This window comes from Bison bison, unplaced genomic scaffold (assembly GCF_000754665.1).
Source record: "Bison bison bison isolate TAMUID 2011002044 unplaced genomic scaffold, Bison_UMD1.0 scf7180017864218, whole genome shotgun sequence".
Lineage (NCBI taxonomy): Eukaryota > Metazoa > Chordata > Mammalia > Artiodactyla > Bovidae > Bison > Bison bison.
Window position 1 is genome coordinate 1478439 of NW_011494790.1, and position 14144 is coordinate 1492582.

A 14144-nucleotide genomic window follows, 5' to 3' on the forward strand; every position below is an offset into this window, starting at 1 on the left:
AAGGCACTAAGTTAACATTGCATAGTTTACCCCCCTCCTTTTTCTTGTAAGTACTTTTAAGATCAGTAGTATGTAAGGTTTACTGTTCTAATTTCAACTTGTGAGAAATGCTGGCTAATGAAATGTAGGAAGATACCATATACATAGAGACATGCAGCAATGTGCAAATGTTCAGACATATATGTACAAACATGCATACAACTGCATTTGTATGTATATACACATATGAAGGCAATGGCAGCCCACTCACTCTTGCCTGGAGAATCCCATGGACGGAGGAGCCTGGTGGGCTACAGTCCATGGGATCACTAAGAGTCGGACACGACTGAGCGACTTCACTTTCACTTTTCACTTTCATGCATTGGAGAAGGAAATGGCAACCCACTCCAGTGTTCTTGCCTGGAGAATCCCAGGGACGGGAGGCCTGGTGGGCTGCTGTCTATGGGGTTGCACAGAGTCGGACACGACTGAAGCGACACAGCAGCAGCAGCAGCAGCACACGTATGAAAAAAGTGAAAGTGCTAGTCGCTCAGTTGCTTTGCAACCCCATGGACTGTGTCTCGCCAGGCTCCTCTGTCCATGGAATTCTCCAGGCAAGAATACTGCAGTGGGTAGCCATTCCCTTCTCCAGGGGATCTTCCGTACTGAGGGATCGAACCCAGGTCTCCTGTATCGCAGGCGAATTTTTTTACCATCTGATCCACCAGGCAAGCCCACATACTTTGTGGGTGTATGTACACATTTACACATATACACACACACAAAGCACATAGATTCTCATGAATCTAAATCTTCTTTGGCTTTCAGAGTCCATGTTCTCTTGCTTGATTGCTGCTGTTACATAGATGGGATACATATAATTGTAGTTGTCTGTGTGGCTTCCTAGTCTTATAGACATGTTATTACAAGGCTGGCTATGGCAGAATAGAAATAGTACAGCAGCTGGGAAAACCAGTTTCTCCAGTTGGTATCAGTTCAGTCAGTCAGTTCAGTTGCTCAGTTGTGTCCGACTCTTTGCAACCCCATGGACTGCAGCATGCCAGGCTTCCCTGTCCATCACTAACTCCCAGAGCTTACTCAAACTCATGTCCATCGAGCTGGTGTTGCCATCCAACCATCTCATCCTCTGTTGTCCCCTTCTTTTCCTGCCTTCAATCTTTCCCAGCATCACGGTCTTTTCCAGTGAGTCAGTTCTTTGCATCAGGTGGCTGAAGTATTCAGCTTCAGCATCAGTCCTTCCAGTGAATATGATTTCCTTTAGGATTGACTGGTTGGATCTCCTTGCAGTCCAAGGGACTTTCAAGGGTCTTCTCCAACACCACAGTTCAAAAGCATCAATTCTTTCACGTTCAGCTTTCTTTGTAGTCCAACTCTCACATCCATACATGACTACTGGAAAAACCATAACTTTGACTAGACGGACCTTTGTTGGCAAAGTAATATCTCTGCTTTTTAATATGCTGTCTAGGTTGGTCATAGCTTTTCTTCCAAAGAGCAAGCCAGACATCCTGGAATGTGAAGTCAAGTGGACCTTAGGAAGCATCACTATGAACAAAGCAAGTGGAGGTGACAGAATTCCAGTTGAGCTATTTCAAATCCTAAAAGATGATGTTGTCAAAGTGCTGCACTCAATATGCCAGCAAATTTGGAAAACTCAGCAGTGCACAGGACTGGAAAAGGTCAGTTTTCATTCTAATCCCAAAGAAAGGCAATGCCAAAGAATGTTCAAACTACTGCACAATTGCACTCATCTCACACACTAGTAAAGTAATGCTCAAAATTCTCCAAACCAGGCTTCACAGCACTTGAAACCTGAACTTCCAGATGTTCAAACTGGTTTTAGAAAAGGCAGAGGAACCAGAGATTAAATTGCCAACATTCATTGGATCGTTGAGAGAGATCCAGTGATCCAAAGCAAGAGAATTCCAGAAAAGCATCTACTTCTGCTTTATTGACTATGCTAAAACCTTTTGATTGTGTGGATCACAACAAACTGTGGAAAGTGCTTAAAGAGATGGGAGTACCAGACCACCTGACTTGCCTCCTGAGAAATCTATATACAGGTCAAGAAGCAACAATTAGAAGTGGACATGGAACAACAGACTGGTTCAAAATTGGGAAAGGAGTACGTCAAGGCTATATATTATCACCCTGCTTATTTAACTTATATGCAGAGTACATCATGCGAAATGCTGGGCTGGATTAAGCACAAACTGGAATCAAGATTGCTGGGAGAAATATCAATAATCTCAGATATGCAGATGACATCACCCTTATGGCGGAAAGTGAAGAAGAACTTAAGAGCCTCTTGATGAAAGTGAAAAGAGCAGAGTGAAAAAGCTGGCTTAAAACTCAACATTCAGAAAACTAAGATCATGGCATCTGGTCCTATTACTTCATGGCAAATAGAAGAGGAAATAGGACTGTTAAAAAAATTTTTTTTTATGAGCAAGGAAGGTTTATTGGAGGGCCTTGCAAGCAAGGAGCACAGGGAGCTTATGCTGAAAAACCTCAAACTCCGGATTCTTTAAAATTTTATAATATGGGAAACTACTGTGTGGAGTAAGTCTCTATCCCTGTGAGTCGCAGGATGATGTTGTTTGATCCAGGGGATTATAATGCAAGTTGAGTGAAAATTGTTTGGTTTATTTGAAATAGTATTACAACTTTTCATCAGTATTTTGTAATTAAAACTTGGTCTAGGGATAATTGGTAATCATTGATGTTACTGCAGTATTTGGAAACATTTTTGTAATGTTGAGAATTTTGATTAGGTTTAAGATAATGCTAATGCTACTTTGAAAATTTGTACTTCTGAGTTTATTCCAGACTCATCTTTAAAAAGCGGATGCTTTTAGTTTTTTTACTTTTTAAAAATTAAGAATTATATCAAGTAAAGAGAAAAATTCAGTGACTAAGATTAGAGCTACCTGGTTTTCCATATTTCCATTGTAATATTTCAAGTATGTAAGAAATAAAACATTACAAATGCAGTGAAATCTCTGTATCTTTCTTTTCTCCCACCTGTATCTTTCTGTGCTCATTCTGTTGTCTTTTTGTTGAGCAGAGTTTTTTAATTTTAGTGTAATCAGATTTATTGATTTCTTCTTTCTGTTTTGTTGTTTTTGTTTCTTGTTTAAAAAGTTGGTTTTCTTCATACTTGCTTCTTTATTCCATCTGGGATTTATTTATCAACATGATATCAAGTAAGGTTCCATTTTTATTACTTTTTAAATAAGGATAACAGTGCTCCAATGTTTATTGAAAAATCCATTTAAAAAGTATCTTCTGCATGTTTTCTTCCATTCCTCTTAGAACATGTTATGTAGTAGATACACTGCTTATTTATGGCAAGTTTCAGATTTTAGAATGTTATTACCACAGTATAAATAGAATGGCTAAATCTTTGATGAGAGCAAGTTTTGTTTCCTAGGACTCTAGATGATTCTCTAACCAGAATATTTGATTTGCATACAGGGCTGCTTTAGTTGTAAGGTTTCTGACCCGTTAATTAGTCTTTCAATTTTGGAAATTATAAGTAATTTAAAAACTCATTTTTACTTAGGTTATTTATGCAGTGTTCAATAAAACAAGCAGGAGTTGCTTGAAAATTAGCGTTAGTGTACTCTTGGACTGCCCTGGTGGCTCAGATGGTAAAGTGTCTGCCTACAATGTAGGAGACCCAGGTTCAATCCCTGGATTGGGAAGATCTCCTGGAGAAGCAAATGGCAACCCACTCCAGTATTCTTGCCTGGAAAATCCCATGGACGGAGGAGCCAGGAAGGTACAGTCCATGGGGTCACAAAGAGTCTGACATGACTCTGCGACTTCACTTTCACTTTTCACTTTGACTCTTATAAGAGGCAGTATATAATGTACATTGTGGTACAACCAGGAGATTTGTAGTTTGGGGATGGGTGTTTTGGGGTTATTGTCTGTCAAGCAAAGAAAAGGCCATCCACATGGGCAGATTGACTGCCAGCGTGGCAATAGTGAATTTTCTAGATGGAGTTTAAGAAGGCACTTTGGCATGCACATGACCTCAGCAGATCCTGAATGCGCGGGGAGTTGCAGCTGGGATGTGGGCAGAGGTAGTTTTTAACAAGGTGCATTAAAACTCTCCTATATTTTCACTTTTGTGTCTTTTATGGGTCTCCCAATTCTATCAGACTTTCTGTCTTATAGTTTTGATTTTGTTTTCCCACATGTCCATCCTTCATGTCTCAAAAACACTATTACGGAGTATTTTCCACTTGTCCCTCCTCCGTGTCTCAAAGCACTGTTGTAAACTTTGTGTTAGTCTGTGTTTTCACAAAATGAATTCTGAATTAACTTATATTCAACAAATATAATTTCCAAAGAAAACATAAAAAGAAAAAAATCTGTTTGAGCCATAAATTCCTAGGACACTCTAAAACTAGGAGGAAAGGCAGCCTTAATCTAGTAACTAGTTTCTTGTAGTCTGTTTTGGCTTTGTATTGATATGTCTGGTATCCATATTGCATGAAAATGAGCTTTAGAAATTTTTTCTTAAAAGGAAATGAGTAAATGGAAGGTTTTTTTTTTTTTTAATCCTTTTAGGAAACTTATTTACATGCATGTTTCAGAATAAATACATTAAAATATTGTAATTCAGTGATCTTGACTTTATTGCAGAATAGAATAAAAACAGTACCGTAGTAGTACCAAGTAGTAAAAGAGCCAGTGAGTAGGATAATATTATTCATATTAATGTATCTCTTATGCCTAGCATGGGGTCAGAAAAATAGAAAATATTTAATGAAACAGTTGAGATAAGGATAAAAGATTATAAAGTTATTACTCTGTTTCTCTTCAGCAGAGAAATAGAATCTATTTCAAAATTATTCTCTCATGTCTGTCTTACATTTTCCTGATGGTTTAAGTCCCTGAGACACTGCCATTTCTTTGGGTCCCAGCACCTTGCTCACTGCATTAGTGTGTGAAATTCCCTGCACTGCTGTGGGCAGGCTGTGGTAGGGGTTAAGCACTAGGTTCCTCCAAGCCTGGACCTCAGCTCAACCACCGTGACAGTTAACGTGAAGGCTCGTTCTCATGCTGCTCATGGCAGTGTCTAGTTACTCTTGCCTTTATGTGGCAACCAGTCTTCTTTGGAAGCAGTGTTAACTTGTGGTTCCTTGTTCATTTCTCTGTTGCTGTCATGCTTCTCTGGAATCCTTCCAATGATTCTGATGGCTTGGTGGCTCTTGTTTGCTCCCGTATGGAATTAGTTTGTTATCTTTTTAGAAGTTTTTTCATGTCTTAGATGAAGGTGTAGGGTAGACTCAGGCTGAGTTCACAGTCTGGATCTGGTTCTCTCCCTCAGAGGTCTATGTCTTGTGTGTGAAAATTCATGTTTAGAGTCTGGTTAAGGGAAAATTTTGTTTGTTTTGTTTCATTTTCTTGCATTTATTTATTGATCTGTGTGTTAGAAATTGTCTTAGACTCTCTTCTGCCCATCTTCTATCTGATTCCCCTACTCTTCAATCTAGAAATTCAGGTTCTGACTTTCTCCTCCCATAACTTGTGAATTGCTGCAAAATTCATTGTCCCTATGCAATAAGTGCTTCCTATTTCTTCTATAGCTCAGGGAGAGCTAATTTTGTTTTTATTTGTGTTTGTCATTTTAAGTGCTCTTTTTTTTTTTTTTTTAAAGCTGTGTGTTCTTTTCTTCCCCTTTATGATCTGACTTCCTATTCTTGTAGTTAAAGTGCAGGCAAGTCATCATGACTCGTTTTATCTTTTTCTCTGTGTGGAATACTGGACTGACTTCTCTTTGTTAGGAGGGAAAACACATTTAATTTTCATTCAGGTATCTCTTTCCTATACTTATGTGTGTAAATGTCATTGTTGTGGGTAACGTGCATCTCTGGTCCTTTTGTGGAGGAAGATGAATGAAGATTTAAGGATAAGTTGCTGCTGGCAGTTTGAGTTCCTTTGGGTGGGGCATGTTTCATGTCCTGTTGTTTGTGAATTAAATTACTGCCACAGTGCCAGTTGTATGCCTCACAATGTACTAAATACCGACAATTTGAAGATCTAGAAATAGTTCATGTTCTCAAGGGAATTATCCTGTTCTTAAGCTCTCCATATTAGCCATTTTTATTAATAATTATTTATTATCTGGGTGTTTTTTGATAACAAGCTAAGTGTATTGTTCTTGTTCAGTTGCTTAGTTGTGTCCCACTCTTTGCAACCCCATGTTCTGCAGCACAGCAGGCTTCCCTGTCTTTCACTGTCTCCCAGAGTTTGCTCAAATTCATGTCCATTGAGTCAGTGATGCTGTCTAACCATGTCATCCTCTGCCACCCTCTTTTCCTTTTGCCTTCAGTCTTTCCTAGCATCAGGGTCTTTTCCAGTGAGTTGGCCTTTCACATTAGGTGGCCAAAATATTGGAGCTTTAGCATCAGTCCTTCCAATGAATATTTAGGGTTGATTTCCTTTCAGATTGACTGGATTGATCTCCTTGCAGTCCAGGGGACTCTCAAATCCTCTGCAGCATCACAATTCAGAAGCATCAATTCTTCAGTGCTCAGCCTTCTTTATGGTCCAACTCTCACATCTGTACTTGAGTACTGAAAAACTATAGCTTTGACTATATGGGCTTTTGTTGGCAGAGTGACATCTTTGCTTCCTAGTGTGTTATCTAGGCCTGTCATAGTTTTCCTTCCAAGGAGCAAACATCTTTTAATTTCATGGCTGCAGTCACCATCAGCAGTGATTTTGGTGTCCAAGAAAATAAAATCTGTCATTGCTTCTACTTTTACCCCTTCTATTTCCCATGAAGTGATGGGACCAGATGCCATGAACTTCATTTTTTGAATGTTGAGTTTTAAACCAGCTTTTTCATTCCCCCTCCCCCTTTCACTCTCATCAAGCAAGGCTCTTTAGTTCCTCTTTGCTTTCTGCCATTAGAATGGTATCATCTGCATATCTGAATTTGTTATTATTTCTCCTGGCATTCTTAATTCTAGCCTGTGATTCATCTAGCCCAGCACTTCTCATGATGTACTCTGCATATAAGTTAAGTAAACAGAGTGGCAATATACAGCCTTGCAGTCCAAGGGACTCTCAAGTCTTCTGCAGCACCACAATTCAGAGGCATCAATTCTTTGGCACTCAGCCTTCTTTATAGTCCAACTCTCATATCCGTACGTAACTACTGAAAAACCACAACTTTGACTGTATGTGTTTTGGTCAGCAGAGTGATATCTCTGCTTCTTAATACTCCTTTCCCAATTTTGAACCAGTCTGTTGTTCTCTATTTGGTTCTAACTGTTGCTTCTTGACCTGCATACAGGTTTCTCAGGAGACAGGTAAGGTGGTCTGGTACTCCCATCTCTTTAAGAAAGTTCCACAGTTTGTTGTGCTCTATACAATCAAAGGCTTTAGGATAGTCATGAAGCAGGAGTAGATGTTTTTCTGGAATTCCCTTGCATCCTCTGTAATCCAGTGAATGTTGGCAGCTTGATCTCTAGTTCCTATGCCTTTTCTAAACTCAGCTTGTTCATCTGGAAGTTCTTGGTTCACATACTCCTGAAGCCTAGTTTGAAGGATTTTGAGCATAACCTTACTAGCATGTAAAATGAGCACAATTCTGTGGTAGTTTGAACATTCTTTGGCATTACCCTTCTTTGGGACTGGAATGAAAACTGACCATTTCCAGGCCTGTGGCCCCTGCTGAGTTTTACAAATTAGCGGACATATTGAGTGCAGTACTTTAACAGCAACATCTTTTAGCATTTGAAATAGCTCAGCTGGAATTCCACCATCTCTACTAGCTTTGTTTGTAGTAATGCTTCCTAAGGCTTATTTGACTTCACCCTCCAGAATGCCTGGCTCTAGGTGAGTGACCACACCATCGTAGTTATCTGGGTCACTAAGACCTTTTTTGTATAGTTCTGTGTATTCTTGCCACCATAATCTCTACTGTTTCTGTTAGGTCCTTGCCATTTCTGTCCTTTATCATGCCCACCCTTGCATAAAATGTTCCCTTGATGTCTCCAGTTTTTTTGAAGAGATCGCCGGTCTTCCCCAGTCTCTTGTTTTCCTCTACTTCTTTGCACTGTTCATTTAAGAAGGCCTTCTTGTCTCTCCTCGCTGTTCTCTGGAACTCTGCGTTCACTTGGGTGTATCTTTCCCTTTCTCCCTTGCTTTTTGCTTATCTTCTTTCCTCAGCTCCTCAGACAACTATTTTGCCTTCTTGGGTCTCTTTCTTGGGGATGGTTTTGGTCATCACCTCCTGTACATTGTTACAAGCCTCCTACAGTTCTGCAGGCACTCTGTCTACCAGAGCTAATCCCTTGAATCTATTCGTAACCTCCACTGTATAATCTTAAGGGATTTGATACAGGTCATACCTGAATGGCCGAGTGGTTTTTCCTAGTGTATTCAGTTGAAGCCTGAATTTTCAATAAGGAGCTCATGACTTGAGCCACAGTCAGCTCCCTGTCTTGTTTTTGCTGACTGTGTAGAGCTTCTCTGTCTTCGGCTGCAAAGAATGTAAATCAGTCTGATTTCAGTATTGACCATTTGGTGATGTCCATGTATAGAGTGGTCTCTTGTGTTGTTGGAAAAAAGGTGTTTTCTATGACCAGTTCATTCTCTTGGTAGAATTCTGTTAGCCTTGGCCCTCTTCATTTTGGCCAAACTTGCATGGTAGTCCAGGTATCTCTTGACTTCCTGCTTTTGCATTTCAAACTCCTGTGATGAAAAGGACATCTTTTTTTTTTTTGGTGTTAGTTCTAGAAGGTCTCATAGGTCTTTGTAGAACTGGTTAACTTCACCTTCTTCGGCATCAGTGGTAGGGGCATAGGCTTGGATTACTGTGACGTTGAATGGCTTGCCTTGGATATCAACTGAGATCATTCTGTCCATTTTGAGACTGCAGCCAGTTACTTCGTTTCAGACTCTTCTGTTGACTGTGAGGGCTGCTCCATTTCTTCCAAGGGATTCTTGCCCACAGGAATGGATATAATGGTCATCTGAATTAAGTTCATCCATTCCCGTCCGTTTCAGTTCACTAATTTATTTCACTGATTGATGGACTAAAATGTCAGTGTTCACTCTTGCCATCTCCTGCTTATATCCAAATTTACCTTGCCTCATGGACCTGACATTCCAGATTCCTATGCAGTATTGTTTTTTACAGCATCATCACACATCCACAACTGAACATTGTTTCTGCTTTGGCCCTGTCACTTCATATTTTCTGGAGCTGTTCATAATTGCCCTCCACTTTTCCCCAGTAGCATATTGGACACCTTCTGACCTGGGGGACTATTTTGTAGTGTCGTATCTTTTTGCCTTTTCATACTGTTCATGAGGTTCTTGTGATAAGAATAGTGGAGTGGTTTGCCATTCCTTTCTCCAGCAAACCATGTTTTGTCAGAACTCTTCACTATGACTTGTCCGTCTTGGGTGACCCTGCATGGCGTGGCTCACAGCTGCACTGAGTTAGGCAAGCCCCTTCGTCAAGACAGGGTTGTGATCCAGGAAGAGGAGTGTGTCTTCCTCAACTCTTTCTACAACACCCAACACAATGCTTGGGAGAAATAGTTCCTTGTTGAATGTTTTTAATTGCATGAGTATGTCATGTTTTCATTAGGTCATTTCAGAGTAGAACACTTGGCATAGTGCTTTATGTATATTGGATAATCAGCACATTTGTTAAATCATTTAAAAATCTAGAAATGTTCATGTTACTTTTAGAAACAATGAAAAAAGAAAAAGCAGATGAGAAAGCGCCTGCACACTAGGTTCTTAGAATCGAGAGTAGTTAACTAATTTGATGAACATGACTAGTAAGCACCTCAAGTCCTCAGAAGTTCCTGTAAAATGATCAAAACTATTTCTTTGTAGAAAATGACTGCAAAGGAAAAACCAATTGCTATTACAGGTGTGGAAAGTAACAGCATCTAAAAAAGTAAAGGCTCTTGTTGAGGAGATTAAAATTTTAGATACATTATTTTGCAGAGTAGCATGTAGAATTTAATGATGGCTTGAGTTTGTGTTACTTGATGTGGAAATGGAGTGCGGTAGCCTGTGCCATTTAGCTGGCCGAGTCACAGGTAAAACCTGAAAGGAAATGTAGAATATGCTGTCATGATATGATTTTCCCAGGTAACATGCTGATACACACACAAAAATGTGATTTGGCAAGGTCAAGAGCTTGTACAAAGCTCTTGTGAACTTTGAGGTTTAGAAAATGGCAGACTTTATCTTTTGGTTGTTTCAAGAACTTCCTGTAATTGAGGTTACAAGTGGCGGTTTGTGTTCTTTTCCTCCTCCCCCTTCTTCCTTCTCTTCTCCCTGCTCCATCTTCACTTAACATCCTCCAGCTTCCCGAGGCCCGCCCTGTTTTCCTGCTTCTCTTCTCTGCTTCTCAACTTGCTCTTTCCCTCTGGCATCATCTTCACAATCTTTTCTCTCAGTCTCACAGTCTCTACAGATTTATGGAAAATTATTTTTCTTCCTCGAGTACAGACTGGATTAAGCAAATCATAGTTAACTGAGAAGGGTGGGAAATGATAAAATTTTTCTTTTTAGCCCTTGCTTGCAAAGGAGAATATCTTTTTATTTCTAGATATTAATGTACCTTGTAACTTTAATATTAACAAAAAGAATAGAAAAGTGATATGTGATACATTTTTTTCTCATTCTTATTAACGATATTTACTAATTCCAGAATGATTCAAATTTCACAATATGCTTTCTTTTTAGGTCCGTATTGAAACAGCTACAACTCTGAAATTAAATATCCTTTAAATATTCTAAGAATACTTCACTGCAAGGGATTTTAGCAATACTTTAAAATTAATTATTTTTAAAACATAATTTATGACATAGTTTAAAATGTAATTTTTGATTGGTTTGTTATATTTGGTTTTTACATATATTTTATCCTGATATATTTCATATATTCTCAATTTCATGTATTCTCAGTATTCCTTAACTGCTCTTCACCTGTTGATGATTTTGAGTTTAGAACAGATCAGTTTCTGCCGGTAAGAATATTTATTTCAGGTTTTATAAAAATTTATGCTTATGTCTTTTGAATATTGTGTTATTTTATAGCTGAAATTGTATGTATCTATTATTTAGTAAAGCTGCTTTCAAAAGTATATTTAGATTATTTTGGAAGTGATTGCTTTTATTGGTAACTTTAGTTTCAGTAATTCTGTTTGTTTTGTTTCATTATCTTGTTATCCGTTTTAGAGTTGACTGCTGCACTTTCTGTTCTCACTAGTGTAAGACATCTCATTTCATATCCGTCTGTTACTCTTCATCCTAGGTCATCCCCCTCTTTTGTCTGTGTATGTATGTCTGTCCTTACCTGAAAAGCACAATACCTAGTCTTATTCTTTTCTTTCCCTTCACTCAACCCTCAGCACCTGTTTTGTTTCCACATAGTTGTCACTCAGTAAACACTTGTTAAATATGTCAGTATGATTGGGGCCTTAGTGTTTGCTTTTCTTGAGAGGACTAGACAAGAAAACTTTATGGTAAAATATCTGCCTATATTTCTTATGGGGTCATAAATGGGTACACTTGGAGAGCAGAAAGGTTTCTTTAATAGAAGAATCACTTAATGCTTTTGGATGAAAGAAAGATGTTTTACCAATCTGTTTAAAAGTGAATCAAATATCTGAAAGAGCAAACGTTTCTGTCTCTGACATCCTGTGATTTGCTAATTTCTACTATAATTTTCACGATGTAGAAGTTAAAAGCCAGACATAGGTTTTTTGTTTTCTATTTCCTAATCAGAAACATTCTGTTGCACGTATAATTACAAGTATTTGTCTATAAAAATTTATATCAGAAAGCTGGTATGTGAGTGCAGTAATGGCGTTCCTCTTGCTATAATGAGTGGACTTTGCAAAACAACAGGCGTATTGGAAAAGAAGTGACAAAGGACTTTTAAAAGTTGAATTAGCTGTATAAACTTTAAACACAGAAACTTCAAACACACTTTTTCTCTGAAGACATTTGTGGATGAATTAAATTTGAAAATGGGCACATTTAACAGCAATAAAGAATAAGATCACTGTCCTAAATATTGACAACTTAACCAATTTGAAGTTGTATAGGTAATGCTAAGGTTTTGTCTATTTGTCTTTTATTTCTTTGCTATTATGACTTAATTTTACTTCTTATTTCTGTCTTTACGTGAAGGTTTTTTACATTTCTGTACCAAACTTTTATTTTTTCTTTTACTTACAGTATTTGGAAACCATGTTCACACTACTCTTTCAGTTACTTCAGCAAGTTACAGAATGTGACACAAAGATGCATGTTTTACATGTCCTTTCTTGTGTGATTGAAAGAGTCAACGTGCAGGTAATTTTGTCGTAAACATGAAAATAAATGTTAGAGAAATGTGTAGAGTACATGTAGAATTCGTTAACATCTTTGCTTTGTACACATTGTTTAAGTGTTAAAACATTCATTAAAATGGTTCTATTAGGTTGTGATTTCAGTTCTGTATCAAAATTGACTTTTATACTTGGCGTTTTTAAAAAATGACCTAAGAAAATGAAAAGATAAAAAATTGGATCAACAATGTAGTGTTGTTTGTTAGAAAGCAAAATTATATATCTTTTAGAAAATTCAGTTTATTTTGAATAATACTTTTTACAATTTAATATGTTTGAGTGCATACTCACCAAGGTCAGTCAGCAAATACAAATATTCTCAGAAATCTGTTGTTTGTACCTTAAAGACTGAGTGTGTTTCGTAGTCTAGGCCATGTTATATCCATCACTGGTTTAATGTAAAAATAGTATGTAAAGTTTTTAACAGTAAATTATTATTTAATTGTATTCAGCTTCCCTTATCACTCCTAATGTTTGTGAAAAATTGATAATCCAGGAACCACACTGTAATTATCCTATAATTTCTTATATCCAAGTTTACACTGTGTATTTTTATTTGAAAAGTGCTGAATAAATCTGTGAGATATTAATTAGGAAAAGATAACTGAATTTAAATCCACAGTCCTGGAGTCTGCTCCTGAATCTATTAGTGAATTCTGACACCTTGAACCTGCTTATTAATTCTAAAGCAATTGATGAGAATTGCTATCAATTATTGAGTAATGACAAGTTTCCAACTCCTGTGCCAGGTGATTTGCATGTATTTCTCATTTAATCCTTAAAAAACCTTTGTGTGGGAATTAGAATTCATTATCTCGAACAATTTGAGGCTTCAAGAAATACGCCAAAGTTCAGACAGTTTAGTGGCATTGGTAATATTCAAACTCATCGTTAACCTTCTCACTGGTAGTTCAGCTGGTAAAGAATCTGCCTGCAATGCAGGAGACCCAGGTTCAATCTCTGGGTCGGGAAGCTCCCCTGGAGAAGGGAATGGCAACCCATTCCAGTATTCTTTCCTGGAGAATCCCATGAGCAGAGGAGTCTGGCAGGCTGTAGTCCATAGAGTCACAAACAGTTGGACATGACTGAACAACTAACACTAACCGACTAACTGAACTCAACATTATATTGATGTAATACAGTTGCAGTTTTGAGTGACCATTAATCATTTTGAGCAGATTTGAGTCCTGGTGTCTAAAAGTAGTAATATCTTAAAATTTTTTAACACTTGTGTTTCTTATTACATTAATTACATTATTTCATTTTGATACTGGTTTATCAATAACATTGAGAGAATTTGGTCATTGAGACTGTGTTTTAAACTTATTTCAAGTCCCTGTCTCTGCTCTTTGGCTTGGACATGGTCTTGAACCTTGAGTCCTCATGTATAAAATGGTAAAGATTACTCTCAAGGATTCCTGAGTATAAACTTATCACAGATATTTAATATTAAATGTTCAATATGCAGATTACTATACAATTGCAATAAATTATTTTAAAATTGATTATATTGTAGAAGCAAGATTTACAGTTTTTAAAATAATCTTATTTAGACACCATCTGGCTAATGGGAATTTCTTAAAGAAGGTTTTTTTTTTCTTTTTGTAGAAATGAATTTTCTTACCCCATCTCCCCAAACTGCCAAACCTTTTCCCACATAAGTTTAACATTACTCTTGCTTCAGTTCAGTTCAGTTCAGTCGCTCAGTCATGTCTGACTCTTTGTGACCCCATGAATTGCAGCACACCAGGC

The 14144-nt window shown here is 37.7% G+C and overlaps 1 protein-coding gene across 1 annotated transcript in view; it reads left to right on the forward strand.

Annotated features, from left to right (window-relative positions):
- The window catches only part of IPO11 (importin 11), a 209483-nt gene that overhangs the window by 75532 nt on the left and 119807 nt on the right, over nucleotides 1-14144 (forward strand). The window contains exons 17-19 of the mRNA XM_010845507.1: nucleotides 10741-10774; nucleotides 10984-11024; nucleotides 12241-12357. Coding sequence (XP_010843809.1) covers nucleotides 10741-10774; nucleotides 10984-11024; nucleotides 12241-12357 — 192 coding nt within the window. The remainder of the gene's footprint in view (nucleotides 1-10740; nucleotides 10775-10983; nucleotides 11025-12240; nucleotides 12358-14144) is intronic.